General features: G+C 41.9%; 1 protein-coding gene across 1 annotated transcript; it reads left to right on the top strand.

Annotated features, from left to right (window-relative positions):
* On the top strand, positions 1-27,835 carry c1qtnf12 (C1q and TNF related 12). The gene is made up of 8 exons (XM_036534109.1): positions 1-347; positions 15,245-15,349; positions 15,830-15,941; positions 16,331-16,512; positions 20,708-20,816; positions 22,261-22,354; positions 26,656-26,734; positions 27,536-27,835. Exons 1-8 carry the CDS (start codon positions 177-179, stop codon positions 27,632-27,634), a joined length of 951 nt encoding a protein of 316 aa, XP_036390002.1. The 5' UTR covers positions 1-176; the 3' UTR covers positions 27,635-27,835.

The raw sequence follows: 27,835 nt of genomic DNA on the forward strand, positions 1-27,835 counted from the left end.
TCCATCCCTCGCAGCATCCATCACGAGGAGCCTGGCAATTCGAACACCAGGAAAGAGGGACTTCTGGTTCCTTTTTTTGGGGGGTGGGATTTTCAATTCAGAGGGATACCGTTTGGCCTGTCTCCCAGAGAACGGCTCCCAGCGGCAATTTGCACACCAACTCTGCGCAACTCAAGATGAGGTGCTGGCCACTGGCAGTGGCAGTGGCCATGTTTTGGATCCAGTGCCTACTTCAGGAGGTGAACGGCAAAAAGGAGAGGAAGAAGCCCAAGGAGACCACCCCTCAGCAAACGGAGGTGTACAACACCACCACTTCCAACAGTGAGGAGGTCACAGGGAGCACCAAGGTAACTTCGTCATCATCACTGCCCTTCTTCCTCTCTGTCGCTTTCTGTTTCCTTTCCTCTACTCAGCTGAAGTGAGGTTCCAGAAACCTGCTCATCTACACTGCATTTCAGAACAGCTGGCCTTTCTGAAGTGCCCACTTTCTACTCAAACGTCTGTGATAAGCACAGTACAAAAGAACCTAAAGTGTGCATGTTTAGTGCTGGTAAGGGTTACCTTTGAAACAGGCCAGCAAACCTGCAGCCCACACTGAAATGTACCCTTCCCCTTAAGCACAATCTGAACTACCATCAACAGCTGACCGCACTTTCTCAAACTGGTCATTTCTGGTCAGAGGCACCTGCTGTGGTTGTGTTGCTAAATCATGTGATCTCCAGTTAATCTTGTGTTTCTGCTTGAGGTGCTAAACACTGGTTTCACACTCCTCACATTAGCTTTTCTGGCCAGCATGCATCTTTCACTTTCTCCACATCGCTGTGCTTCTTTTTCTCATTAGGTTTATGTGTATGGATACAATGTATAGATTACGGCTTCAGAACAACAGCGTCTCAAGATATAGTGCTTGTTTTTAGCAGTTCTCTATTAGATAACACACACACATCTTTTGTTATTGAGTCAGTGCATAAAATCAGAACCTCATCAGATGGCACATCATGCACCCTGTTTTGACAGGAAATAGAACATCTATCACTCTGTGGCAAAATGTCTCTATCTTTTTAACATTAATCTCTTTTTGTATTGGGAAAAATCACCTAGAGTTTCACTGTCTGTATATGTTTAGATTGCAAAGCATATTTTTAAATGGAGCAGAAATAGCTATATGAAAACAAAACCATGAAACAAGGCATAAAAATATTTTGTTTGTGAAAAATGGATGTCTAGATTTTTCCATAATGGTGTTTAAGCTCTGGGAAATTCACCATTTATATTCTTTATTTCCGATGAATAATTTTGCATTGATACACATTTGCTTGCAGGAAAATATGTATTTTTTAGAGTAGAGTATATCAGAGTCAATTAAATGCCTGGTGCTCCAGTGTGGGCTGTGATTGTGGGAGTGTGGAAAGTGTTTTGGGTGATAATGACATCTGCTTACAGGGTCTTGGCAGTTTTAGTGCTCGGTCTGGAAACCAAAAGTGTTACACATGCTTTGGATTGCAGTTGTGTGGAGGTTTTATGTCCTCTGTATTCTGCAGGACCACCCTTGCAGGAAATGAGCCTTAATCAAAGTTCGTTGTGTTCAGTTGAAAACCCTGCTTGCAGCATGTGTCTTGGGATCCCTGCTAAGCCAACGCTTCTTTGAGAGTGCGAGAGTGGTGCGAGGATGGATGCACTGTAAGACAGGTGTGCCCTGCCAGGTCAAACTGAGAGGGCGGGAGGAGGACTCAGAATAGCCAGGTATTGAATGGATGAGTGCTTGGAGAATGCATGGAATGTGCAATTTCTATTGGCTTATCAAACCTTCAATCATAACACTCCATGCGTGCCCTCCACAAGTCTCAGAGGCTGCCAGGTTAAAAGTTAAGGATACTGGCAACAAGGTACAGTTTCCCTGCTATAGTACTGGGGTGCATTGAGTCAGTACATATTATTATTTTATCAATGGCTTGAAATGATGCACTCCTTCGCACTGTGGGCTCTTGCTCCATCCATGCCCTTCCTACAGGAGAGGTCAGTGTAATGCTGACATCAGTGAGGTATACAGTGGTTCTGTAAAACATTTTTGCATGTCACTCAAAATTTTGAGTCTCTTGTAAGCTGGTAGTGCAGCTTACTGTACGTGAGGGGACTGTGAAAATGTGTGCATTTGTTCCTACTGTATACAAAGGGTACGCCTTGCTGGAGTAATATGCGGCTGGGAGAAAACATGGAATTAGTGCATTCTTTTCGGTATTGTGCTATGTTGCCTTGTTCCCTGGTGACTAACTTTAGCTCTCAGACCTTCATGTGACCATTTTTATTTTTATATGTGGGGTCCACTGTGTGACAAATGAATTTTCTTCTCAACGTTTGCCCAGGTGCAATTGGGTAATTTGCTGTTGTACACAGTCCTAAAAAGTGACATTAGAAGAGTGGTTTATTTGATGAGAGATAAAGAAAGAGATGCAGAGGAATCAGCATACTTTTTTCTTTATGGAAATGGTTCTCCATAGGGAATGCAGTGCATGTCTGTACTCAGTTATGAAGTTGTTTTCTCCCTGTGCATTCCATCCGCAGTGGCAACCTTTAGGATCTTGACCTTACATTCTAAACTCCTATTTATTTGTTTATTTCTCTAGTATTACGTGTGTTTGGGGTTTCCATTGAGCCAATTTGTTTTTCCTACAGCCCACCCATTGCGATGGCATTCTGTGATGAATCTTACAGTTCTTCTCCCCCACCACTTTAATGCTGAAACCCATTCCCAGATTCAGAGTCGCTTCTGCGAGTCTGTCAGCAACAGCCACCGTCCACTCTCTCGAAGACAGGACACAGCCCTTTTTTAACGTTTTTGAAAGCTTTGGAGTTGGGGGACATTTGGCTCAACCTTGTTGTGGGCAGTGTTTATTTAATTTGGTTTATCATGTAAAGGTAGAGCTTGTGGAGGCTAACCTCAGGTCAGCTCCTTGGCTGCTAGAGCCGGGGGCCCCGTGGGGACCTCTCTCTACCCTTCCACCCCCCCCACCCCCCATGCTGGGTTGCTTGCTTTGCTTGCTTGTCCCTCGCCAACTCACCCTCCAGAACAGGCAGTCTGCCATGATGTCATTCCTGGGAAAGTTAGGTGGGGAGGTATTTAAAGACTCAGGGCGGTGCGGTTCCCAGACCATTGATTCTGTCAGTCAAGGGTCAGCCTGTCTCCGCCATGTCTGGGACATCCGATAGGGGCGGTGCGGCCCGCAAAAAAACTGGGACAGTGGGCCGAGTAAGCCTTTCACAAAGCTCCTCAGTAAGGGTCCTGAAAGGGGACACTTTGATGAGGATTACTCCCCCACCCTTATCCTTTTCTTCTCATTGCCTGCAGCCTGAAGGTAATGACATAATCACTAATAAGGCCCCATGTTGACCAGCGAGTGTCACTGCCAAATGCTGTCACCTCTGTTGAAGACTTGTGGTTTAGCCTCCAGGGAAGGGTTGGAGGAATAAGATCGGGGACTGTTGGGAAGGTGGGGTAAGGATAGTGTGATCGTAGCCTTGTATTTTATTTATTTCTCAGACAAGACCTCATTGAGTGAATCTTGCATAGTGTAGCTGTTTGGACTCAGGTTAGGGAAGTGACACTGATCATAGGCCTTTCTCCAGGTTAGCGGGACTCAATTCACCTGCAACATTCATGTCTTTGAAACTGCAATCTACTGGCTCAAGACTAATTCCCTGAGGCAACTCTGTTTTGCCCTGATAATAAACCATTACATATTGCAAGCTCCGATTCGTGTTAGTTCAGGGCACATGCACTGTAATTATACATTGGCTTAACAGTTCATATGTTACAGTGTGGCAGAAACCATGATAATTGCTCCATTGAACGCCTATAGCTGTGAGTTGGTTTCTAGTGTGTCAGAAAGTTTTTCCAGAGTCACATTCAGTGTCGGATTTCACAAGCCAACAAAGACAGCCAACAACCAATTAAAACCAACCACATAACAACACAGTGCTCCAGCAGCAGTTTCTCACAAAAAGGGATGAGGGGTCAGAAAGACGACACAACAACAGCCAACACAAAATGCCAACACCAAAGCAAAAACACACATTGCACAAAAGCAGACGAGGAGGTCATTGAGCTTTGGCGAGAACTCAAATGTTTATTTGATCCATCTGCAGAGACATAGCTACTGTGACAAACAACGGAAGCGCAAGAAGTGGAAAGAAATAGCCGGGCGGCTTGGTATGTGATGTGTCAGCCCCGACAGCAACCATTCCACAGTAGCCAGCTCCTAAAGTGTGTTAGGTAAACTCACAGTACGCCCACTTGTGGTTTTCTGAAGTCGTACTGCGTGTTCCAGTCATAATCAGTGACCACCCCTGTGCCCTGAACATACAAGGCTTTTTAGAGTTGTGAATAGCATTTTAAACAAATCTAAAGGGAAGATAACCATATGATTTCCTGTAGGAACAATGGGAAAATTTTACATGTGGTAGAACAGGTCAGATAAGCATCTATGCCATGTAGTCAGTAAGAAAATGCCTTCCCAGTGGCATTCTAACTAGCATTTGGCATTGAAAGTTTGGGTTGGGATGTGCTCTGTATAATGTCTGAATATGCATTTACTAACTGGAGCCATAGGATTCACACAGAAGGGTCTACATACATCAAAAGTTGTGATTCTAACTTTCAGGCTCTGTGGAAGTTGTTTAGAGAGCGGGCACACTTGCAGTGAATCTGCTCCTAATAAATGTCATTACATTTCAAGATATATTGTTTGTTAGCTTATGAACCAACTGTAAAACCAGGCGAGCAACACATCAATTTCTCACCACAGCGTGTATGTTGAAATACATGAAACACTTTGTGAGGGAAACTTTTTAAGGGAACTTTGCGTGCGCTCAGAAAATGGGTTGTAAGAGTCAACTGGTGAGGGGTTCACGAGGCAGCTCACGAGTCTAGCCAAACATTGCACCCAGCTCTCTGTGCAATGACTAAGAATAGCCCTGGGGGGAGTGCTTGAGTTTCCTTCTTCTATCGCCACTCATGATTAATGGTCAAAAGTACTGGCCTGTGTGCCAGGCTCTCCATTCTAGGGATCCTCAGACAAAGCTCAGCCGTCTCAAAGGGCTTGCGGATTTCCTGAGGGAGAGGGGGACGGTTTCGTCTGAAATGAATGGCCGCAAAGGGATAGTCCCCTTTGTAGGTCCTTGAGAAGCAGTTCTGGAACACTGGCAGTGAGAATTCTCTAATGGTGTACCTAAAGTTACTCAAACCCAGGACCATCAGCCTCTGGTCCCCTACCCAGTATTCTATAATTCTGACTGTTGTGATGGAAAGTTACAGGTCCAAAATTACACATATGATGTCTATTGCAAGTCATTGACAAACATACTGTCTTGTCATCAAAACTAGACCTTGGAAAACAGCCAATCCCATTTGACCGTGGTCCCTCTCACAGCTCCCAGTCACTTTGTCTGCAGACACACCAATACCAGAAACATGAAAGGAACATTTCTACATATCAGGAGGAGAAAGCTATTTTATTTGGATTTCTTTTTTCATTTTAATAACTCCTGACCAATGCCAGAGTTATGGAAATCCTTTAATCTAGCCTGATACTTATCATGTGCTGGTCATGTTCCCTAACCTCAAATGCATATTGGGTCCTGATATTCAGAATAGAATGATTTCACTGCAGTTTTGAAGACCTGGAAAAGCTTCAGCATGCAAGAGGAGTCTGGGGTGATGAATCAATCACATCCAGATTAAATGTCTTATACCGTACTCCAAATGATTATCACTTAAACTATCAGGTCATTTTGGCCAGAAAAAGGAGCTTAGAGTGCCATCTCTGTTCAAGGCCACTGCAGTCAGTGTGTCTCTTTGCTTTGTTTTCAATAAATTGAATGCATATTAGGTCAGCAGGTGACCATCTGAGATTTCTAACCTATAACTCTGACTTTGGCTGTTCATTGTTTTGGCAATTCTACCAAATCTTTAAATTGTTAAAAAATGTAATTTAAGAAACCTACATGTATGTTAAAACATATTCATTTCATATGAAATAAACTGACAGTTCAAAAACTTCAAAGTGCCTCAGCTCTTTATCACTAACCGACAGATTTTCTTGTCTGTCTGCATACAGAACCATAAGTGGAATCACAAAACGAACGACTTTATCTCACAAATTCTAAGTGCTGAAGTGAGGAGCTTGTTAATGTGCAGCCCGGCTGCTGTATGCTGTTGTTGGCATGTGTGTCGTACCAGGGAAAGATACGCTCAGTGGGTTTGGCTTGATCTTTCAGCAAAGCGGATCTGGGGTCCTTTTTAACTGCGGACCTCACCTACCACAGACAAAGAAAAATACTCCCCCCCATTCAATCTATACACTATAATTTCTACACAAAGCAGGTGTGATATGACACTCCTGCTCTCCTTGGCTCTTTGACTTTTTATGATGAGAGGAAGGCAGGATAATCCCCTGGAGATTTCATAATAAATTTTATGACTTACTCTCTCACAAGTCTTTACTAGTAAAGAATGCATGTTAGACATATACGTAAATATTCAAGCAATGCTATTTCTGCAGTTGTTTCACAGAATGGCAGAAAAACACTCATTGGGGGATGTACTTATGATTAATAACTGTACTAAGTATCTATGTATTTGTTTGCTTAGAGATGGACCTGGACGATAGAGACATGTCAGAGTGGTTGAGATCCCACAGTATAATAGGTGTATATTTGGAATGCTACTCCAGTCATTGGCAGATAGGAGAGCTTCAGTGATCACACCAGCCTCACCCCTTTGACACTTTGATGAGTTGGCCCAGTTTCAGATATGATATCAACAGGAAGGATGTGATCAAAGATGCTATGAGTGTCCTGTTAATAAACAAATAAATGGCTGACTGTTGAGGCTTGTTGCCTGGTATGCAAATCCGTGTCAAGATATGAAAGCATCAACCATCTCTCTGAAGTCAGGAGAACACACCTTACCATTGCATGGGCATAAGAAAACAAATGGCTGCTGATCACCTGAAATCTTCTCTCGGTGCCTGTTTCTTTGTGGGGGTGGATCCTCTGGCACTGAGTTCATGTCAACCTGCCAGTATTTTTCTCTTTTTTTTAGCTTCAAAGGTACAACTTGGCAACAGCAAAGAGCTTAACTGAAAGCTTTTGGGTGGAGGAGCATGCTTGAAACCCAAAATATAAATCTTTCCAATTTTATCCATTAAGGCTATGCTTGGTGGACACATGCTGTCATCACGTACAGCTGAGCTCTTCTTCAGACATACCAGAAAGTTCTTTTTCAACCACGTCACCCCTACCTCGTCTCAAGGTGTCTTTTATCTGGAAATCATGTTGCTGTTGAGTCAGATCCCTTACCACAATTTCACATCTGAACATCTAGAACTTCACACTCTAATTTCTAGACATAACTTATAATATGGTACTGTTCAAATCATACCTCATTTTTATTTTTATTTACTATATTTTTCATGAAATTAGCATGAAACAGGAATTATTACAGCCAGGACAGTTATATTTGTAACATGTTATACCCTTTCATGCTTTTCATTTATGCACTTTGAGACATCTTTCATTATTTATGGAGACGATTAGGTTTCATGAGGTGTGTCCAGAGAAAACAGTGGGGTTCTGTCTCATTGGGGATGCATGGATATTCCAGTGTTGGCCAAGGGATTCCAATCTCCTGGGTAGAGACAGGACCATGGCAGAGTTAACCATCCACACATGGATAACATGCATGGAGTACACCCAGGTTAAAAAACCCAGATTGGATAAAGTTGCTCTTCCTAAGAACTCACTTTAAATCCACCTGCCAAGTTTAACAGCTCATCATGTTCACAGTAGGCCAGTGTTGACCATGGTAATCTTTGCACTTCTCTTACTGGATGCCTGACCCCTGAGCCCACTTCCCAAATGGAACGCAGCAAATATTGATTGAGCTGCCGGCCTAAAGTGCTGAGCCAATGCTTTCTGCAACCATAAAAATACAAGATGAGAACGGATGGAGAAATGTTGTTAGTTGTGAGCAATCATTCTTTCAATTGCTTTCTCTCTGTCTCAGCTATTTCCTCAAGGAGCACTTGAACCTGAAACTGCTCTCCGTTTGAGTGTGGAGAAACTGCAATCACAATTTATAGTACTGCAGACCAGAGTCTGATTCAAATTTTCAATAGATTGACCAGCCACTCTCTGTGAAGATCCACTTTTATGCTGTTTTAAGCTGATGCATTCTGGTGAATTAAACTGAAATAAACCACATAGAAAAAGGTTATTTATTTAGCAGACTCTCTTATCCTGAGCAATCCAGGCCATCGTGGAAGGATAAATTCATAGCACAGGAACAAGAAGCACAACAAGAACATAAATACAGAATAGCCGGTTACACAATGAATGTCCTTCGCGCTGAAAAATTGTGCTAGTGGTATAGGGTATAACAGCATTTGTTTAGCATGCACATAGTGTGACATAAATATGTGGGTCTTATAAATCATTTTTAAGCACTAACTTGCACTTGCCTCTGGAGTGTAATAATGATCTAACTTATTATATAACTTATTATCTATAACATATAGATTAGCTCATATCTGTGTTCATATGGTACTAAATAATCATCCACAAAAGCAATGTTATTACTAACATCATACGGCCCTAAGATATTAATTGTGACCTAACAATGATTTATAATATCAGGTTTTATTTATGGTTTGGAGTGATCACATTCATGGGACTTGGCATGTTGTAAGAGCAAAGGGAAAGTGTGAGCTGTTGTGTTTTTATTCAACATCACAATGTGGTTAGCACCAGTTATAGCAATTGCAGTCGCCTCATTCCATCAGTAGGGGTGGGGCCAATGACAAAAGATGGCCACAGTGGGGAGGGTCTCACACACAACTATAGGTTGTCAAGGGAAGATTTCATGAGGTGTTATATTCTCTGATGATGGATTGAAGGTACAAATGAGTCATGCCTTTGAGCACCCGGTCGGCTAGCACCACTTCTTGAGTTTGGCGTGTGCATAAATTCAGCAGCAGGTGGGACATGGGCGTGTATTGAGAGGCTAAAGATCAGCCTTGTGGTTAGCGTGCGTAGTGAGTTGAAGTGGTCTGGTGGCACAGGCAGGGAGGGTGGCTTTCAGAGATTCACTATAGATTGAGCCGAATACTACAAAGGCCTGGAAAGTGTAAGTGATAAAAACTGGAAGGATTTTCATGATATTAAGGAAGACCCGTGAGCTGCGTCATGGAAACGGTGCTCTCTATGAAAGTCACCCTGTAACTAAAAGTGACATCAAGGCCCTTTGCAGTCAGGAAATGGAGTAGTGTACACCTATCCACAGTTAATAATTAACAATTTTTTGGTAATTAATTGTAAAAACAGATAATGGTGATGAAGATAATCAAAATATTAAATGCTACAATTAAAACAGAGCTGCTAGAGGTTTTTGGTGACTGAATGTTTGTGTAAAATTAAGAAACTACAAAAAATCGTGTCAGTCATTGGCAGTAAAAGTATTCATAATAAAGACAAAGTAGTACACTAAAACAAATGTAGGGACAAAAGTAGACGTGTCTAGACATTCGAGCTTGGAGCAAGTCTCTGTCTCCACTGTGAATATCTATAGAACTTAAGAGTCTTCTATGGAAAGCCGTACACTTAGCTCAAGTTGAAAAAACTTGAGCAGCAGGCTATTCCCAAAAGTGAAGAGCACTCAGAGGACCTTTCACTGAAGTTCAGCCTTCATGATGCTTTCATCTCATTTAAAATTACTTGTAGAGTTTTTGTATAGAACAATTCCAAAGACAACCAGATCTGAATATGGCTAAATGTCCCTGTCTCACCTAGCAAAATACACTCTCCGGATTATGTGTTCACACTCTGTCAACCTGCTGTTAAATTCAGTAAATTCTGCTTTGAGTTGCTTTGAGTCATAGAGAACTAAAAAGATGAAGACAAAGGAACACCTGTTAGGTTATGCATAGCTACCTGTGAAACAGATTTTAAATGTCATGTTTATGTTTTCCCTCTCTTGCTGCCCCAGGGGAGACTTATTAAAACTTTTTCATAGCCCCCAGCTAATCTTTCTTGACAATATTTTTTACACTAGTAAAAGTCGACCCACCAACATGAATACAAATCTAATCATTGCTCTGTTACAAAGAACTGGGACTACCTAACCCACCGAGAGTTATTCTGTTTGGTTACCATTACAAGATGTTATAAATGTTTTATAAACATGATACAGAACATTTATACATAGTGCAAAATAACATGTTTGCATGATAATATTGTAACAGCATTATTGTATGAACCTGTGGCTATTATCACCTAAATAAAGTGTTGCTGTTGTGTAATTACACATTGACAAGGTTAGGTTTTCTAGGTTTGAAATACAGTGTTTAACTGTTTAATTACATATACCAAAACACTTTATTCATCATCAGTAATTGTACAGTATATCTGTCTAACAGAATGTTTAGATTTTGTTTTTAGGCATTAGTTAGTCATGCAATATTCCTGTAATAATTCATAATCACATATAAGTGACTCAGATACAAAGATATGTCTTGGTTAAGTGTGTCACTTTCACTGCATTTTTTTGGTATCACTGCAAGGAATTGGTTTAGACAGATGAAGCACATAAATAGTTGAAAAATGTGAAAATAAGTACATTTTTACCACCACCTTTTCCCAATTTGTCCAGACAACCCTGGAATGCAAGTGATGATTCTAGTTCAGACTGGTTTAGCCTGGCTCCATAAGGCCCTTGCAATAGGAATTTTCATCCAAGGATCATAAATTTCTGTTCTGATATTAACTGTATCAATGTGTTCAACCATGACTCAACTCATTTACAGATCCCTGACTGTCTCCCAAATCTTAACCTTTATTCAGACAAGGAATCCAACTGATTCAATTCATACGGGCACAATCTGAATGCTCTTTAATTTGAATTTATTTTAACAGAACATTTAAACTATTAAAGGACTATGAGACTGAAACTAAAATCAGGATGGGCTGCATCATCAGCCGTTGGGATAAAGAAAAGCCCCAGCCAAATATATCATATCTCACCAATAAGTATAACAATGTTCATTCAGCACAAGCATGGGAGTCACTCACGTTCTCTTAAGCTCGTCCCCCTCTGTGAAGGGCATACTGCTAACAGAGTTTTAAGCTCCAGCTACAATGTCTGGGCAAATGGCAAGCCAAAACCCACGCTGTCCTGACATGCTCCTGAGAGTCCCCTGTAAGACGTGCGTGCAAGTACACTCCCCTCTAGTCGAAACCCAGCTTTTCAGACCAAATGATCCTTTGGAAGTTATTTTTATACCCTTCCCCCTGCTAAGAAATCTGTTGATGTGAAATACAGCACTTGCCAAATACCCTATGTGTTTTGGTGCTCTTCAGGTGTGTTAAGTCATGCTTGAAAAAGCAAAAGAGTGAATTGCTGCTAAACAGTTGATGGCAATTTATTTTCTGTTTTAGTACAGGCTCATTACAGGCTCAAATATAAGAAAAGCCTCCAAGGCAGGGCTCTAATCATTTAATTATGCTGGCATTTTGCTAACAATATTACAAGATAAGAAAAAAGTGACTTATTTCCTGGCAGGAGCATATGGATTTTTTTCCTGATGCAGCCAGTTTCTTGGGAAGAGAGCTATGACTTCACACTGAAACACAATGTCGCCTGTGGGCTGACTGTTGTTGCTCGATAACTGAAACACAGAGAGGTTTTAGCGCGGAAAAGGTCACGCTGTGTTCTCCGAGTTACGGGGCTCAGAGGCCAGTCTCACCGGTATCAGGCTGGCAGTGTGCTGATGTTGCTAGCCTTGCTCTGTGTTCCTGTGGGACTAACTGCCTGCAGTACCCTGGAGGATGAAAGCTTTCTGACACAGGCAAACTGCAAAAACGCTCACTGATCACAAAGTCCGGCAAAAGGTAACAGCTACAAAAATCCCTCAAGGAAGCATTTTTGTAGGCCTGTGAAGAAGTTAAAATCAACAAATTTGCTTCCACGAAAAGCCATAAAGGAAGTGCTTTGTGAGACTTTGATTTGACGAGGCATAGCAAAACTAAAAAGTCATTCAAATGTGATTTTAAATAGGAGCTGAACTCAGCTGCAGATGGAAGGTTTTATCCACTCTGTCAAAGAAACAGAAAATGTCCAAAGTTGCCTTTTCTGTGGTTTGAGCTTCTCCATGGATATTTGATTGCATCACAAGCCCCTGTCATTCTGTGCAGATCAAAGGACATTTAGCTGAGACATGAAGTTGGGCACAGCAAAATGTGGCTGACAGTTAGAATCCCAAAAACAATGTTTACTTACGAGCAATTGGTGGACTACTGAAAATGAACTCTGATTGGAGGGAATGCCAGCCCACCATAAAATATCCAAGCTCGCACGCAGTGTGTGGGAAACACTGGAGGGATTACCCCCGCGCAGCAATGGTATCTTTGCCCAGAGACTATCTGTCTGCTCTCTATCTGTCCTGAAGCTTTTCAAGCAAAACAAAAACACACAGACGTCCTGCACACACAACTTGGAGCATCAGTTAAGTTGTTTATTTTGTCTGCAGTCACGGAAAAAGAGAAAATACTACTACAGACACAAATGAGCACCTTTATTCCAGTTAAACTGAGAAGACAAACAAGGGGTTACTTTGTTGCCGTTGACAGAGGCAAGTCTTTCTACGAAGAAAGAAGCATGTTGGCTTAGCTGATAAGTGAGCCATGTCTCGCTGCCAAACCTAAACAAATTCCATTTCAGACAGCTCACCTCCACGACTCCTCCCTATCTCCGTTTCCATCTCGACCGCGGTTGCTCGATGTTGGGGAGGGGCTAGGCTGGATCCGAGCAATTTTTGTGGTTGCTGGAATTCACACTCTATCACTTTTCACCCAAATTAAGCGACGGGTGTGGGATTGCAACAATATCATTGGGGAGTTTCATAAATATACAGTAGGCAACTTACATTTTGATGTGCTCTTACTCCACTTTCATATGATTAGTCCATCTCGACAGTTTTTAACAAAGATTTGCCTCTTCCCATTTGACGTGTCATTACAATATGCCATCTAAATATTACTGATTAGTAGATATTTCATACAATCATATATAGAATCTCATAATTAATTCACTCTATGGGAAGCAGGCTGTCAGCATCTACGATGGTGTGTTTGTGCAAAGAGCATAAGTGAGCATCTTGCATATTGGTGCCTCAGTGTTTTTAATTGAAGACAAGCTGCACACATGTACAGACTATGTTTAAAATTCCAGAAGGTAATAAAATTGTCATGTAAGTATTCCAGCTACATTATATTGTGATATGAGCCTTGGCACGTTCAGACAATTTGATATTAGCATAAATACCATGTAATATTTGAACTGCATCTCAAGTTATGCAGTTAAGGTACAAGATAAGATTCTGGTCAGAATACTGAGGCCTCTATTCATTCTAACCACTCTGCATTTTATTCTTAGCTATTCTTTAGTTTCCTTGCATTCTTTAGTTTCATAACACAACAACGTGATCTTGGCAGACGCTGAAATTAAAGCAAAACGTTCTGTAAGACATGACAAAACATAACGCTCACTTAAATTCATTACTGAAAGATAGGTTAGATTGGATGGGGGCCAGAGCGTAATTCGACGAATGACACAGTATGACATGTCTGTAATTACTGAAGAATATTTTCATAAATGGAGGCTGGATTGCTTCATCACTTTCTTGCTAGGGAGTACTGAGCAGCTGTCAGACTGGAAGACATTACTGAGCCTTCCTCTCTAAGAGACTGAAAGCATAGTGGACAATCATTTCAAAAGACTCTGTAAACCACAAGGGAATATTTTGCTGTGCTGAGAAGTTAAGAACTGCAGATGCTTTGTCCAATACCCTTTACTATGTAGATAAGATCGGATGGGTTCTTTGGGAATACAAAACCCAACTTGTGAGCAGGGTAGGCGGAGACTTCTAGAGTCCACTGCGATGTAGGTGAGAGTCGAGAATCCTCCGCGCACCACATGGTGTAATCACATTTCAGAGGGCTGAAGTGCGCCTGGCTAATGGAAATTTCACATGTGGTTAAAAAGATGGGCTTGTGAAAGCATGTTTATTTTTCAACCGCCCCCCTCCCCCCCATGAGGGAAACGGGGATTGACATGGCACCTGAGAAAAATGTTGAGAAACGTCTTTCACTGCAGTTCAGCGAAAGAGAAAGGAAAATCTTTGGGGAGACATTAAAAAGTGACTACAGGAGTGACTACAGGTATGACAATTCAGTGCACAGCAACAGAGAAGGAGCCCATCACCATTGAAAGAAAAGGAGAGCGAGAGGGAGAGAGACATACAGGGCAGAGCACACAGCAAACCTGCCCTGATGTCTGGCACCATTTAATAGTATCTTTAGGCAAGATTTTCCAATGATGGTTTGTAAGCAGGAATTATGACTCATTGCCTTCGGTTACGTAGTTACAATACTTTGCATTGTGGACTGTTGGCTGGATGACCTCAGACTTGAATATCAGATGAATCTCGCAATTAGCACTTTTCTCAATGACCAGATTTTATGGAGGCATAATCACATGAGGGTGCTGCAAGTCTGTCTCCCAGTATGAATACTCAGCTCACTATTTCTGTTCATGAGTACATGTTCAATCTGTAGTAAAGCAAACAGAGATGCCTGTTGCCTTTCTGTTCCAGCATTTTTACCATTTTATGTAATGGCTTGGCAAATTAAGTAATTGCACATCCTAATAATTCATCAACACAAAGCAACAACTGGCTAAACATTTATCGCTTCATTGCCAATGATGAGGCAATAAATTGCTGTTCTCTAATTTTCTCTGAATATGATTAAGATCCTCAGTTGTTTAATCATTTATTCAAGAATTTCAAGACAAAATAATAAAAAGAGGAAACTGCTAAGCAGATGCATTATAATAGAGTACAGTATGCTTGACCCTCTTTTTAACGGGCACTCATTGCTGTTCTCAGAGAAACTATGTTTAGCTCAGCTTTCATTTATCATTCCATATGTGTATGTAATTGGAACTTGAAATCTTCAGGCCAAAGATCTGTTCATATTTGGAAGGGCTTTCCTGGAACAGTGTTCAGTGGGATGCACCAAGGACACAGCAGTTAAGCACATTACAAGGGGGATGGATAAATGCTTTGCACGTTTCATAGAATATGCACAATAGGTGCCCTTTAAACCTAATATAATTTGTTTTATGCTGGTGCAGCTTCCAGAGAATCAGCGAGTGGACCCTTTCGGATCATGGATGGATTTTGTAAAGCGACCCGTGGGCAACTTTCCTGGGAAGTGCCGGAAGCGGAAAAGGCCGCTGGTAAAACACTGCCTTCGAAATCTCAGTGGGGATCTCGGCAACTGGCTCGACCAGGCAGGGCTGCCTTGAGGGATAATGCATAATTTTGCAATTTTAATTCTTAATTTCTGAATATTTTTTGTCACCCGTGCTGAGCATGAGGTCTATTGATATGTTCATATATTAGTTCTGATAATGCTACTCCTACAAATAGTAGAAATCTAATGTGTTTTGAGTAAAAATACAAACAACAACAGCAGAGGCTACAGAGAGCATTTTTAAATGAAATTGGGGGGTAAGCTTTCTCCTCAAGTTTAATTAAGAGAATGTAAAATTCATTTTTCAAAATTCACTCTAACTGGCACTAGTTACCTGGCTTGTCCTTAGCTCTGGAAATGAATGGCACCTTGATCTGCCTCTGTGAAGGAAAGTCATACCCAAACTTCATACTTCATTCTCTCTGCAATATCATCACTGTTACTGTGGTTCCTCCCTTTCCAGCCAGGGCCACCTGGTCCCCCGGGCCCCCCAGGGCCACAGGGTCCTCCAGGATCCCCTGGGGCAGAGATCACCCAAGAGGTTCTGCTCCAGGAATTTAAAGAAATGATCAAAGGTAAGACTAAATCACTTTCTAGCACCAAGTACCACTGAAGATATCAGCTCTATCAAGGTAAAAATGATCATTTTGGGATGGAAAATTTGTCAACAGATTACTTACTATTAAGGGCACAGCAATTGCAATTCATTTTTTCCCTTAAGAAATGTCAAATAGAGGCTTATCCACATCATAAATGTTTACATCATACACTTACATCCCACAGTTGTCCAGTTTGACAAACAGTGTGTATGGTTAGGCAGACTATGTATTTATACAGAAGGTTTAAAGGTATAATAACACTGCTGTGATTGAAACTTGTCCACATGACTTTCTGGTGAAAAAGTCCAGATAAGTGTCTGGTGCTCACACCTCCGCCGGCTGTATCGTGTGCTCTGATCTCTCAGAGGCGACGGAGCGGCGCGCGGCTGTGGACCGGCAGGCTAACCCCAGCGCCCTGCCTCCCGCCCTCATCGCCCTGGGGAGCATGACCTCCTACAGGAGGATAGAGGAGGCCTTCCACTGCAGGCTGAAGGGGCCTGTGGTCGTGGACAAGAAAACCCTGACAGAGCTGCAGAACTTTCAAACGGTAAGTTTGCTCATAAGAGGATGCCCCGCCCTGATGTTCAGTCAGGAGCTCTGCTCCTGAGTTTGATTCACTTTTGCTGTTACATTACATTACATTATTGACATTTAGCAGACACTCTTAACCACAGCAACTTACACAGGTTACAGTTTTTTACATGTTACTCATTTATACACTGGATGTTCACCAAGGCAATGTTGGGTTAAATACCTTGCCCAAGGGTACAACAGCAGTACCCCAGCAGGGAATTGAACCTGCAACCTTTCAGTTATAAGTTCTGCTCCTTACCACTATGCTACACTGCTGTGTGTTTGTCTGTTGAGAAGTCAGGCACCCGGGTTGACTCGGGTCAAATTACACTTCCTCTGAGAATCAATGAAAAGGAAAGCAATCATTTCTAAACACGGCTGCTCATCTTTTAATCCCTGGCTAAGACCGAGTATCTGACTTTTGAGGATCGGTCCTTGCAATCTCCAACACTGTGCAGGAGAGGGACAGGATCGCCAAACAGAGCAGAGCTGGACCCAGCCAGCACTTTGTCAACGGTCCACATGGGTTTCTCCATGGCATACAAAAGGCACTCTGTCTTTGAGCTGGAATACAGCGCAGTAAAAATAGAGGCTGTTTGAAACCGCATGCTGTAGTGGAACAAATCCGTCCTGTGACATTCTGATGAGGGTGGTAGAGGGTGTTAAGGCCCTTACGTTACCCTAAGTTAAAAAAAATACATTTCATTTGGGACGTCTGCCCTTCAGCTGAGATGGGCTAATTTGACTCTGATCAGCATCAGGGTGGTATCAAAATGCTACTGTATCCTGCTGTTCAACGTTCCTGGTTTGAGGTGCCACCCAAAAAGAAGCAGGCCACAATATGGCAATAATTCATAATATTTGCTTAAACATGTGATAAAAAAATATGCTTGTTCTCAGAAAAACTAAACATGTAACTCCGTTACGCACGATTGGAAAGTGTGCGGGACGTTCAAAATTCTCTGAATTATGTTTTACATATTATTTAACCAGAGAGCAAACAAGGCTGTATGTGTGTGTGTGTGTGTGTGTGTGTGTGTGTGTGTGTGAGAGAGAGTATGTGTGCATGTGTGTGAGCACACTCTTGTGTGTGCATGCATGTATTTGTGTATGTACATGTGTGTGCATGTCTGTGTGCATATGTGTGATCACACACATTTCTGTGTGTGCTTGTATGTGTGTAAACACTTGTGTGTGTTTGTCTTTGTGTGTTATGAATTCTTGAACCCTTATTGTCTTGAGTGTATCTCCCCCCCACACTGGAGCCAGAGCATCACCTTTGGGCCAAAACTGCACTTTGATGTGTGTGTGTGTATTATTTGGACTCAACTTCCCCTGAGACGTCTGTGGATGATCATGGCCTGAGTCCAACAGATTCAACCCTCAGAAGCCAGACTCCTGACAAGCACCAAGGTCTGATACCATATACAGTAACCTCAGCTTTAAAAAAGCATCTCTACTGGCTCCACGCATCTCGGGAAAAAAAATAACCAACTCACTTCTGCTTACTTTGAAGTCTGCTTATGGTCTGGCACCCAAACGTAGCTGAGATTGTGAAGTGATATGTTTCACAGTGGGTCAGGCCTGCTTCCTGCTTGCTTGAGGCCAGGTTTGTTAGCATCAGTCCAGAGCTGGAGATGTTATGAGAAGTGGAACAAAGTAATTAATATTTCTAAAGCTGCTAAAGGGAACCTGAAGATATGTTGGCACTGTTGTTGATTTGTACATAAGAGCAAAGAGCCCTTGCAATGTTTAGATGAACCATTTAATTGATTTAGCTTTGAAACAGAGAGTCACAGAGGTCAATTCTAATCATCTTACTGTAACTCAGTAGTGATTGAAGGAGCTGGTCAGGCCTTTCTTTTTGAGCAAGTACACAGTGGATTGCTATGGTCCTTGAGACTGCCTCGCTGTTTTTCAAGGTGCTGAGTGAGAGTGACCCGTGATGACAGAGCTATCTCAGAGTCATAAATCATTCTCTGTAATGAGCAAAATGGGTTTTACACTTATCCAAGTCTGCCTTGAGGCCTTGCCAGACAAACATGGTTCTACTGTAAAACTCTGAGTCATTAGTCTGTTTTTAGCAGCCTCACCGTCATTCCATAATTGGATTGGACCAATTCTACAGCCTTTTTTTCAAAGTATTTTGTTAGATGCTAGACTGTGGTTTCCATGTTAGCAACATGTGGGCTCCTCAAGCTATTAAAAGTTCCAACAACAAAGCTGGATAGCACCAGAAAAGACCCTTTGACTTTGCAAGTCCTGATTGAAATGTAAAACGAAAAGGTAGCGCAAGTTCTCATGGTGTGTGTGTTACATATTAATTAACCAAAGAGCAAACAAGGCTGTGTGTGTGTGTGTCTGTGTGTGTCTGTGTGTCTTTGTTTATATATGTGTGTGAGTGTTTGCATATGATTGTGCTTGTGTATGTGTGTGTCTGTGTTTTTGTGCACGTCTATGAATGTGCTTTTGTATGTGTTTGTTGTGTGTGTGTGTTGTGTGTGTGTGTGTGTGTGTGTGTGTGTGTGTGTGTGTGTGTGTGTGTCTGTCTGTCTGTCTGCTTTACTTCTGCTGGTGCTATAATTATGGTCTACATGCCACGGATGGCCCTGCACCATGGGGTGTATGTAATGAGCAGAGATTTTGTGGGTGCTTTGTAGACACACACATATAGACACACACACCCATCCATCTCACAACCGTCTGTGTGCCCTGCAGAAAGCCCAGGAGAGACACTGAGTGAGAGCATACTGATCTGTACTCAATTACTGCTGCCTTCCAAGAATTTCAATCACTCCAGAACTGCCATGACCCTGTGTTCCTCAGTACAACTTCACTGTGCTAGACTGTTACCCTTTGACTAGGTCTGAGGACAACTGTTTTTACCTCACAGGGGAGATCAGTTCATTGTTGACCTGCAGCACAGGGGAAGATGTTGTATTGCTGGCAACTGCATTGCAATGCAGGTCATGCACATACACACACACGCGCGCACACACACACACACACACACACACATGAATAAAAGCTTGGTCTTATTATTGGTCTGTATTTTTTAAACTGTCCACAATCTGTAAACATAGGACAGAAGTATTTTTCCTCAAAATGAAACATTTCTAAACTTGTTATACTTAATATTAAGCAAGCAATGTGATTATAACTACTGAGTTCCTTTATCTTGTTACACTGTAGCTAATTTGAAGCATGGGTTTATGGGTAATGTAATCTCACATATTAGCCAACTAAAACTTTGCTTAGCTCTCAGTCTTACTCGCATAGACATCTGCTTGTGTGCAGTTATACATCAAGATGACACAAATATTACATGCCATTTTACATAAAATGGCACAAATATTACATTCTTCACACAAAATTACACAATTTATTGCCTGACAGACACTGTTATCCATAAATACTTCTGTAGTTTCCATTTCATCTGTTGTCTATTTACACAGTCTGATATTTGCTGGAGCGATTCAGGTAATGCACTTTGCTCAAGGGTATAGCACCAGTGCTCCACCACAGAATTAAGCCTGTTTGGGCTACAAGCACAAACCCTTAACCTCTGCACCACACCATCACCAGATGTCCCACTGTATACAAAGTGTGACCACTAATTTACCATAAATCAGGTACTGGGCTAACGTCTGGCATTTTTAGCCGGGAAGGAGGGGGAAGAAATCTCAACAAAGTAGCTTGCTGTGTAAGTGCAATCATGCAGCTTATTTGACTTAATCTGGCCTCAGCACTATCCCCTAGCCTCCAGCTTCGTCATCTTTCTGACCAGTTAAACATCAACACCTTATTCGCCACTGAGTAACACTTGTTTGTGTTTATATTGTTATTGTTAGGAAGGGATGAGGCTGTGTTACATCTTTTTTTCCGTTGCATTAGTTCAGTAAACTCTATTCAACCTCAGAACATGGTAGTCTACATACCATCTTCAGTTTTTCCCTCTTAGCATCTGTATAGTTGTCAAAGCCTCTGTATTGAGCTTATTTGAAAGGCTTATCTGAGTCCACCATAAGGAGCACTTTGTGATGAGAGTCGTACAAATGCCTACTGTAGGGTCACTACTGTATTTGTTTGTGTCATTGGCCGATGGATAGGGATCCACAACTTTCTAAACTCTCCACTGATGTTTATGGTTCTCTTTTCTGTCCTAACAGCCTCCAGCCAAGGGTGCTTTTCTCCGGGGGACGGGGATGGACCAGTCCACTGGCCGATTCACCGCACCCGTGACTGCCATCTACCAGTTTTCTGCCAACATCCACATTGGTAAAGACTGGTTTCTTCAAAAAAAACCTTACTATTTTTCTGTGCTTAGGTGGATATGACTGTTAGCGCAAGCTGGAGGAAAACAACACTGTGATTTTGTTAAACTGCAGCAAAACAGCCATCTTGAGACAATTTTGATATTTTGGCCTTAAAAGGGATTTTATGGCATCTGTGGGCAATGTAAACATTTTACCCAAATGTGTACCAGCCAGTTTGTCTCTATTTTCCTTTTTGGTCCTCAAAGATGGCATGCTTCTTATTATATAGTTCCATATTTTGCTGCTGTTTCTACGGCAAGATGCAGTCACTAAAAATGGGGACTGTTTTGTAGAATGTTATGAAAGTAACCTAAGGCAGATTCATTGGGTTTGGGTTTGCTTCATACTTCAGGCCACAAGAAAACATAAAACTCAGCCTGTTTTGTTGGCATTCATATTTAGATTCATTACAAGATGGTGCCGGTTTTACCCTTCTAGAATTTCTGTGCTATCTGTTGAGAGGACAATTGTCAAGTTCCCATTAAGCTGAAGAACCGCATCTAACTGTTGCTGAAATAGCAGGCAGCTTCACTTCTTGGGAGCATGGCGTTTAAAGGGGGGGGGGGGGGGGGGGTTGGTTTCCATGGATACCTCCATCCCTTGAGGAGAGAAAAGAACAGAGACATGCTGCCTGTGGAGTAAGCGTCTGGGACCCAGCATGCAGACTCTGGCTAAGCTGCTGTGCGGCTAACAGCCCCGGGCTCCCGCTCGGCTCACAGGATCAGATTAATGCAGCAAATCACTCCCCGTTCTCCAGATCAGAAGTACTTAAGGACAGTGTATCAAAACCGAATGTGACTGTCTGCCAGCAGCCAAAACACATTGTAGTGTATCACCCCCCCCCCCCCCCCCCCCCCCCCCCACCCCCCACCCCCTCCCTCTGTTCTTTGAGACTCCTCATCTTTGGACTCTGCCCACGTAGTGCCCATTGTACAACAGCCAAGACAACAATGTTATGCCTTGATGAAGGAGACGCTGGGCGTTGTTCTTCTTTTATTCTTTTTCTCTCTCATTTCTCTTTCCACGCCCTCACAGCAGGAAGTGAGTCATGCATATGGTACACCATGGGTGGGCTACAGCGGTGGCGAGCCCCTCTGTTATTCCACAGTGATGAGAGCTCAGCAGATATTCCTCTGCGGAGGCTTCCCAGTGTTTCACAAGCGAAAGCCTCACTTGTGTGATTCTTTGTGTGAAATGCTGCTGAAGGGTTTGAGTTTTTCCCCACTTGGCAGTGCTCACCAATGCTACCAATACAGTGGATTTTTTTCACACCTGACAGTGCTGACCTGGGCTAGTAGTGGATACTGAGCCCCAATACTCCGGTATTATCTATGTGGACATCCTCCAGGTGGTGGTTAGTGTTGTTATTGAGGGATCAACTAATTAATGCATTAATTTCTCTGCAGACCACAGTGAAGTGAAGAAGAGCAAGAGTCCGCTGAGGGCACGGGACAACGTCCGAGTGCTGATCTGCATTGAGTCGCTGTGCCACAGATACACGTGAGCATCTTCTACCCACTCACCTCTCTGCTGGTTAGCTACTGCTGCCAAACATGATATCCCTATTGCACAATCAAGGGCCCTGAGAATAGAAGAACTATTATACTCCTATTCAGGTTAAACTGTGAGTGATACATGTTTTTATTTATAGTGTAGTACTTTGTTAGAATTTATGTAAGCGATCATTTATTAAAATTAGATCACTCAAGATTCAGTCAAATACATTAAGAACAGGCAAAGCAGGGTATCACACATAGTTATGTCTCTATTAATATACAAAAGTAGCAAATGTTGCTGACACCTTGCTAATCAGTACATATGGAAATAAACATTACTGACAACAGATCAACACTGCATGTAGAGAAAAGAGAAAAGTAATTTCACACTTCATGAAAGCCAAATACGCTGTATGCAATTAATGTTTTAAACGGTTGAATACCTAATGTAAAATCTGGGGTCCACAATGAAAGAGAGTTTTTTTCTAAATCTGAAGGGTCCTTCAGGGGCCTTTAGGTCTTCATCACACTGTGCACATTTCTAGGACCAAAAGAGAAAATATCTAAGAAAAAAGAGACAGGAAACAAAACACTGACAATACAGATATCAAATAATCTATCATTACACCTTGATATGTTTCAGATCATGATGGAAATCTGCACATGTGTACAATTTCTAATATGTCAGTGAAAAAAATCAATGTCTCTTCGATTCACCACACAGGGTTTCGCACAAAAGGGTTTTCATCAGAGAGTGGTGACTTTAACTGTCTGGGACCACTTTAAATGTGGCAGGCTTCATTTACAAATGATTTATGTTGATGTTTACAGTTACAAAGTGCACCAATAGATGTGAACTTTGAGGATCTCACTTGCCACATAATCATTTTGTAGATGCATGTTATATATTTCTATTAACCATCTTCACAAAATTTGTCATGATACACTGAATTTGCCTCTCTTTAACAAAGATCAGACTCCTTAGAGCAACTTGTCAGTTATCATAACATTTTCTGTCTGATTTCAAATGATGTCAGTGTTGTTTTCAGAGTTGCACAAGAGGTATTTGCACTGACGGTAGCAATTTGGGTAGGAAAGTTAGTAGCATGAATAATTTTCCACATTTCTTTGGAATGGCCAAATGGTCTATTGCTACTTTTCCTAAACCCACATCCTTAACTTTGTAATGTAAATCTGTGCCTGACCCAGACAAATATATAAAAATATTGCTTATGATAATAATAAAAATTTGCATCTTTCTTTTAGCCCCACTTAGGATTTATGACCATGTGGAACCAATTTGCAATTCCTTAAACTATTAAGAATGCATTGTGAAAACCATCCCCCACAATTAAAAAATAATTGCAATCTTACCATATATCAGAAAACGCAGCATCACACCTATATAGGTAGGTTTTTTCAGGATGTTTTTAGACCAGTGCAGGTCATTTGAGAACACAGCCTCTGCCTTCTTCGTCTGGTGAAATGCCCTGAGGCAGTTTATGAAATGGATCAGTGTTTAAATGGCAGTTGACTTTTACAAGTATTTATGAGCTGTAAAGACATTGTCTGTTTTACCTTGAGTGGAGCCAGTTAGGCATTTCCTGTATAAAATTCCAAGCAGGTCTTTAAAAGGAAATATCCTCTCGCCCCGGGATTTGTTCCTGTTGCCTCAGTAACCTTTATAGCCCCACCTTTAACCTGTGGGGGACCATGTTGCCACCAGGAGCAGAATAGGCCAGAATGTGACAAACCATTTTATGGAGGAGGGTGAAGGAAAGTGGGGGAGTTGGGGAGAGGGTCTGTTACTTGATTTAGTCAATATGGACATTTTGTGAAGAAGTGAACACATTTTATGGATACACAGTTATTCAGGCCTCAATCTGAAGTCAAACAGCTTAAGCATAAAGCTTATTGAGGCTCTAATTTATTTTTTCCATAGCCAACATAACACCACAGTCTGGCCTCATCTGTTAAACCCTCTAGCCCAGTATTGGCTGGACTCATCCATTAAGCATTCAGCTGTAACACAAACAACCACAAAAGTTGTGAATTTCAAACTGGAGATGGCAAATATGTCACAGTGTAAACCCCACAGTTCTCAAATTTTCATTCAGACCAAACGCAGGCCAACCACAATTTCTCAGAAGAAATTTATACAAGAGTGTTTTTAAAGACTACACACTAAGAGCTGGGGTCAAAGGGAGAAGAGACTTACACCGCAAAAAAGTTCAGTTTAGCTTTTCTGTCTGCACTCCAAACCTCACCCTCCAACACTTCAACATGTCGAGAATGTGAAATGAAGCTCACAAGGACTGCAGTTTAAAAGAAGACCAACATGATTGATTCGCCATAAAAGTTTGTGTTTTCCACCAAACGGGAACCAGTGGTCTCAGCTGGAGAGGAGGGTGGCGCACCGTGCCGTGGGGCTTGACCTCACTGCCGGTCTGGGTGAGAAAAGCAGCCTGCTTCCGTTCACTCCCAGCCGCACTCGACCCAGGTCAAGATGCCGTGTCCTCCCAAAGCTCCCTCCTGCTATAGTTTCTCCTTGCCGTGTTCTCGATGGCAAGATCCTCAGGTCCCTGTGGACAGCTCGTCTGTATCTATTTAGTGACAGTCTCAGTGGATTCAAAAGTCCAGTTCATAGCTGAACAGCAAATGTGTGCTGAGCCAGTTTTTTCCAGTAACAATACAGCATATATTAAAGAGGAACACTGGCAGGCTGAGAAGAAAACTTGCCACACCCAGTGTGTTGCCTTAGCATTCTATTTTTGAAACCACATGATATGTTAACAAGAATATGACCTGACATGTAGAACTGCTGCACAGGTAATATCACTGAGTTGACTACCAATGTATGAAAAAAGAGTTGATACTGATGGATCGGGTGCTTTAGGCATAATGTGCAAAGCGTCATCCTTTTAAGGCTGTCTCTGCATCCAGTACTCACTTATCATCACATCTTGGAGGTTGGATTTTGCATTAACCTCTTGTTTTAATGACTTCATTAATCTGTAAGTTCAGCGTTCGTCCAGAGATAATTCTCTGCCATTATCTCAATGGGGAAGCTGATTACAAACCATTATGGATCCTGGACAGAGACGAAAGTCCGCAGCTAATTATAATGAGGCCGATGGAGCCGCCGTGGAATTGGCTGAATGCAAAACCGTGGTGGTCCTCCAAAAACTCAGTGACCACGCCCCAGCCCCAGTGCTTTTTTCCTGTTGCTGTGGTTTCTCTGAAAAGGCCACGGCTTGGACTGAATCAAAAGGTCTATAGACTTTAAGTAGTTATAAAACAGCGAGGGACGGCCGGACAGCAGCTCGTAATGGCCAGTGTCGCACCTGGGTACCAGCGATTCACAGCTAATGACGGGAGCGAGGGGTCCCGCATCCATAAATAGAAAACAGCTGCAGGACGCGGGTGCAATCATGGGGGGGTGCCAAAAACATAGGCCGAAGGACAGTAAAGGGATGTAGCAGTCTCGTTTGAGGAGCTCTTGTGGAATGGAGCAGAGCTGTAGGAGCGCCTCTGTAGAAACCAGTGACTGTGGTGGTCTTGGTGAGGGCGGGATTTGGGGTTACACTGATGTGGCTTTCACTGATCAACAAGCAGGATTTACCGCCACTGGGGCTGCGTCATCAGTATAGGGAGGGTCAAAAGTGCTCCTCATTACCATCCGAAAGTGTATCTGAGTTTATTCTCGAAAATGAGAGAGTAAAGTTTCCTCTCCCCTTGGAGCAGGAATTCCTGGCTATTCCCAACCCTGAAGTAAATCATATCATTCAGAATAAATCGCACATTTATTTCAGCAATTACTAATGGGCATAAACCAAGTGTTGGACTTTGGCTGGACTTTCATGCTACGTACAGACACATACCTTTGAGTCAACAGACCTTGGCACATGCTGGAATTGTGTAATGGAAGACAAAATTCGAATGTCATATTCTCAATACTTACTGACTGCTTTTGTGACGTGTAAGAAAAAAATCAAGGCTCATTTTGAATTTGTATTGAAAGAATTTACTGATGAAAAAAATCTTGTGGAAAATAAATGAATCTGTGTGAAAATATCTCATATTCAACCTTTTGGAGCCCAGGGCCCTGCCAAAAAATTCCAATTTTCATGGTTTGTTTGAATGTTCTGTCCAAAACAATTTTGGTCTTTCTTGAAAAACAGAAATACTGCACAGTGAAATATCTCTTCAGCTATCTCTGAATACGGTTAACCACTTTGAGGATTGTAAATCAAGTTACCACAGCTCCTGATAACCGGTTGTTTACTTCTCTTGTTTTCATTGCAGGTCCTTGGAAATGATTGTTGGGCTGGAAAGCAACAGTAAGATATTCACGGTGTACGTGCATGGGTTACTGGAACTGCAGGTACGTGCACTGAATAGTTTATGAAAAAAAAACACTGTGGCATTTAAGCCGTGTTAGGGCTGCAAAGAAAAACAGCAAGCTCCAGTTTAGGCAAAAAAAAAAAAAAAAATCATATATTATGAGTATGTTTAAGATAATATATTTTAGCTCAATTAATACATTTAAAATATTTACATTGTTGCCATTTTGGTATATTGCAGTTTATGTATATCTGATTGGTGTATTATATTTTAATCACATTTCTAATATATATTGGCTGACCAATGTATTTCTCTGTATATCACGACATTTTTCACTTCCATATGGGATCACTGCGCATTCAATACACGATAACTCTTTACAGTGTCCAGTATCATTATTTATATATTGAAATGCAATGTAATGCAGTGATATATGCTTTTAAACTTAAAATTCACATTGACTAGGCAGACAAGAACTCTGTGGTATCTGTGTTAACTTTGCATCAAAGTATAACAGAAATTTACCCATATTATATTATCTATGTCAGTTTGCCGTTCGAAAGTGTATCGTACTAGTTGCCCTTTAGGCTGTAATTGTAAAAATCTGATAGTACTGCGTCCTCAAACAGACCTTGCTCTCAGCTGAGAACTGTCTCATTGTGGAACTGTACACATCCTGTCCCCGTACTGTCGCTGTACCTACTGTATGCACTTTTGTAAATCGCTTTGGACAAAAGCGTCTGCTAAATAAATAAATGTAAATGTAAATGTATCTATTTTGTTAAACATGTATTGAGGGTTTTCAGATTCACTTCCATCTTATTTTTTCTGTCTCCTCCAGGCTGGGCAATACACATCGATATTCGTGGACAACGGAGCAGGGGCATCAATTACAATACAGAACGGCTCAGATTTCATGGGGATGCTGCTAGGTGTATAGTCACACCCCCTCTCCACCCCTCCTTTCATCCTTGTACATACCAGGGGTTCTGCTACCTGGATCATCCGTTATGTCTTTTTTTATCTTTATGGACTGATCCTCGCCTGTCCGTCACCATGGGAACAAGCATCCCTACTGATAAAAAACAAGGGTACACTGCGACTTCCTTCCAGGACTGAAGGAACAGTACTGACTTCTTTG

The sequence above is a fragment of the Megalops cyprinoides genome, chromosome 7, assembly GCF_013368585.1.
Source record: "Megalops cyprinoides isolate fMegCyp1 chromosome 7, fMegCyp1.pri, whole genome shotgun sequence".
NCBI lineage: Eukaryota > Metazoa > Chordata > Actinopteri > Elopiformes > Megalopidae > Megalops > Megalops cyprinoides.

What these genes read in the sequence shown, in the direction of transcription:
- c1qtnf12 (XM_036534109.1), top strand. Translation starts at nt 177, where the DNA reads ATGAGGTGCTGGCCACTGGCAGTGGCAGTGGCCATGTTTTGGATCCAG. An exon ending in TTCTGCCAACATCCACATTG is followed by an intron (nt 20,817 to 22,260) that starts GTAAAGACTGGT and finishes ATTTCTCTGCAG; the next exon opens with ACCACAGTGAAGTGAAGAAG. An exon ending in TCGCTGTGCCACAGATACAC is followed by an intron (nt 22,355 to 26,655) that starts GTGAGCATCTTC and finishes TTTTCATTGCAG; the next exon opens with GTCCTTGGAAATGATTGTTG.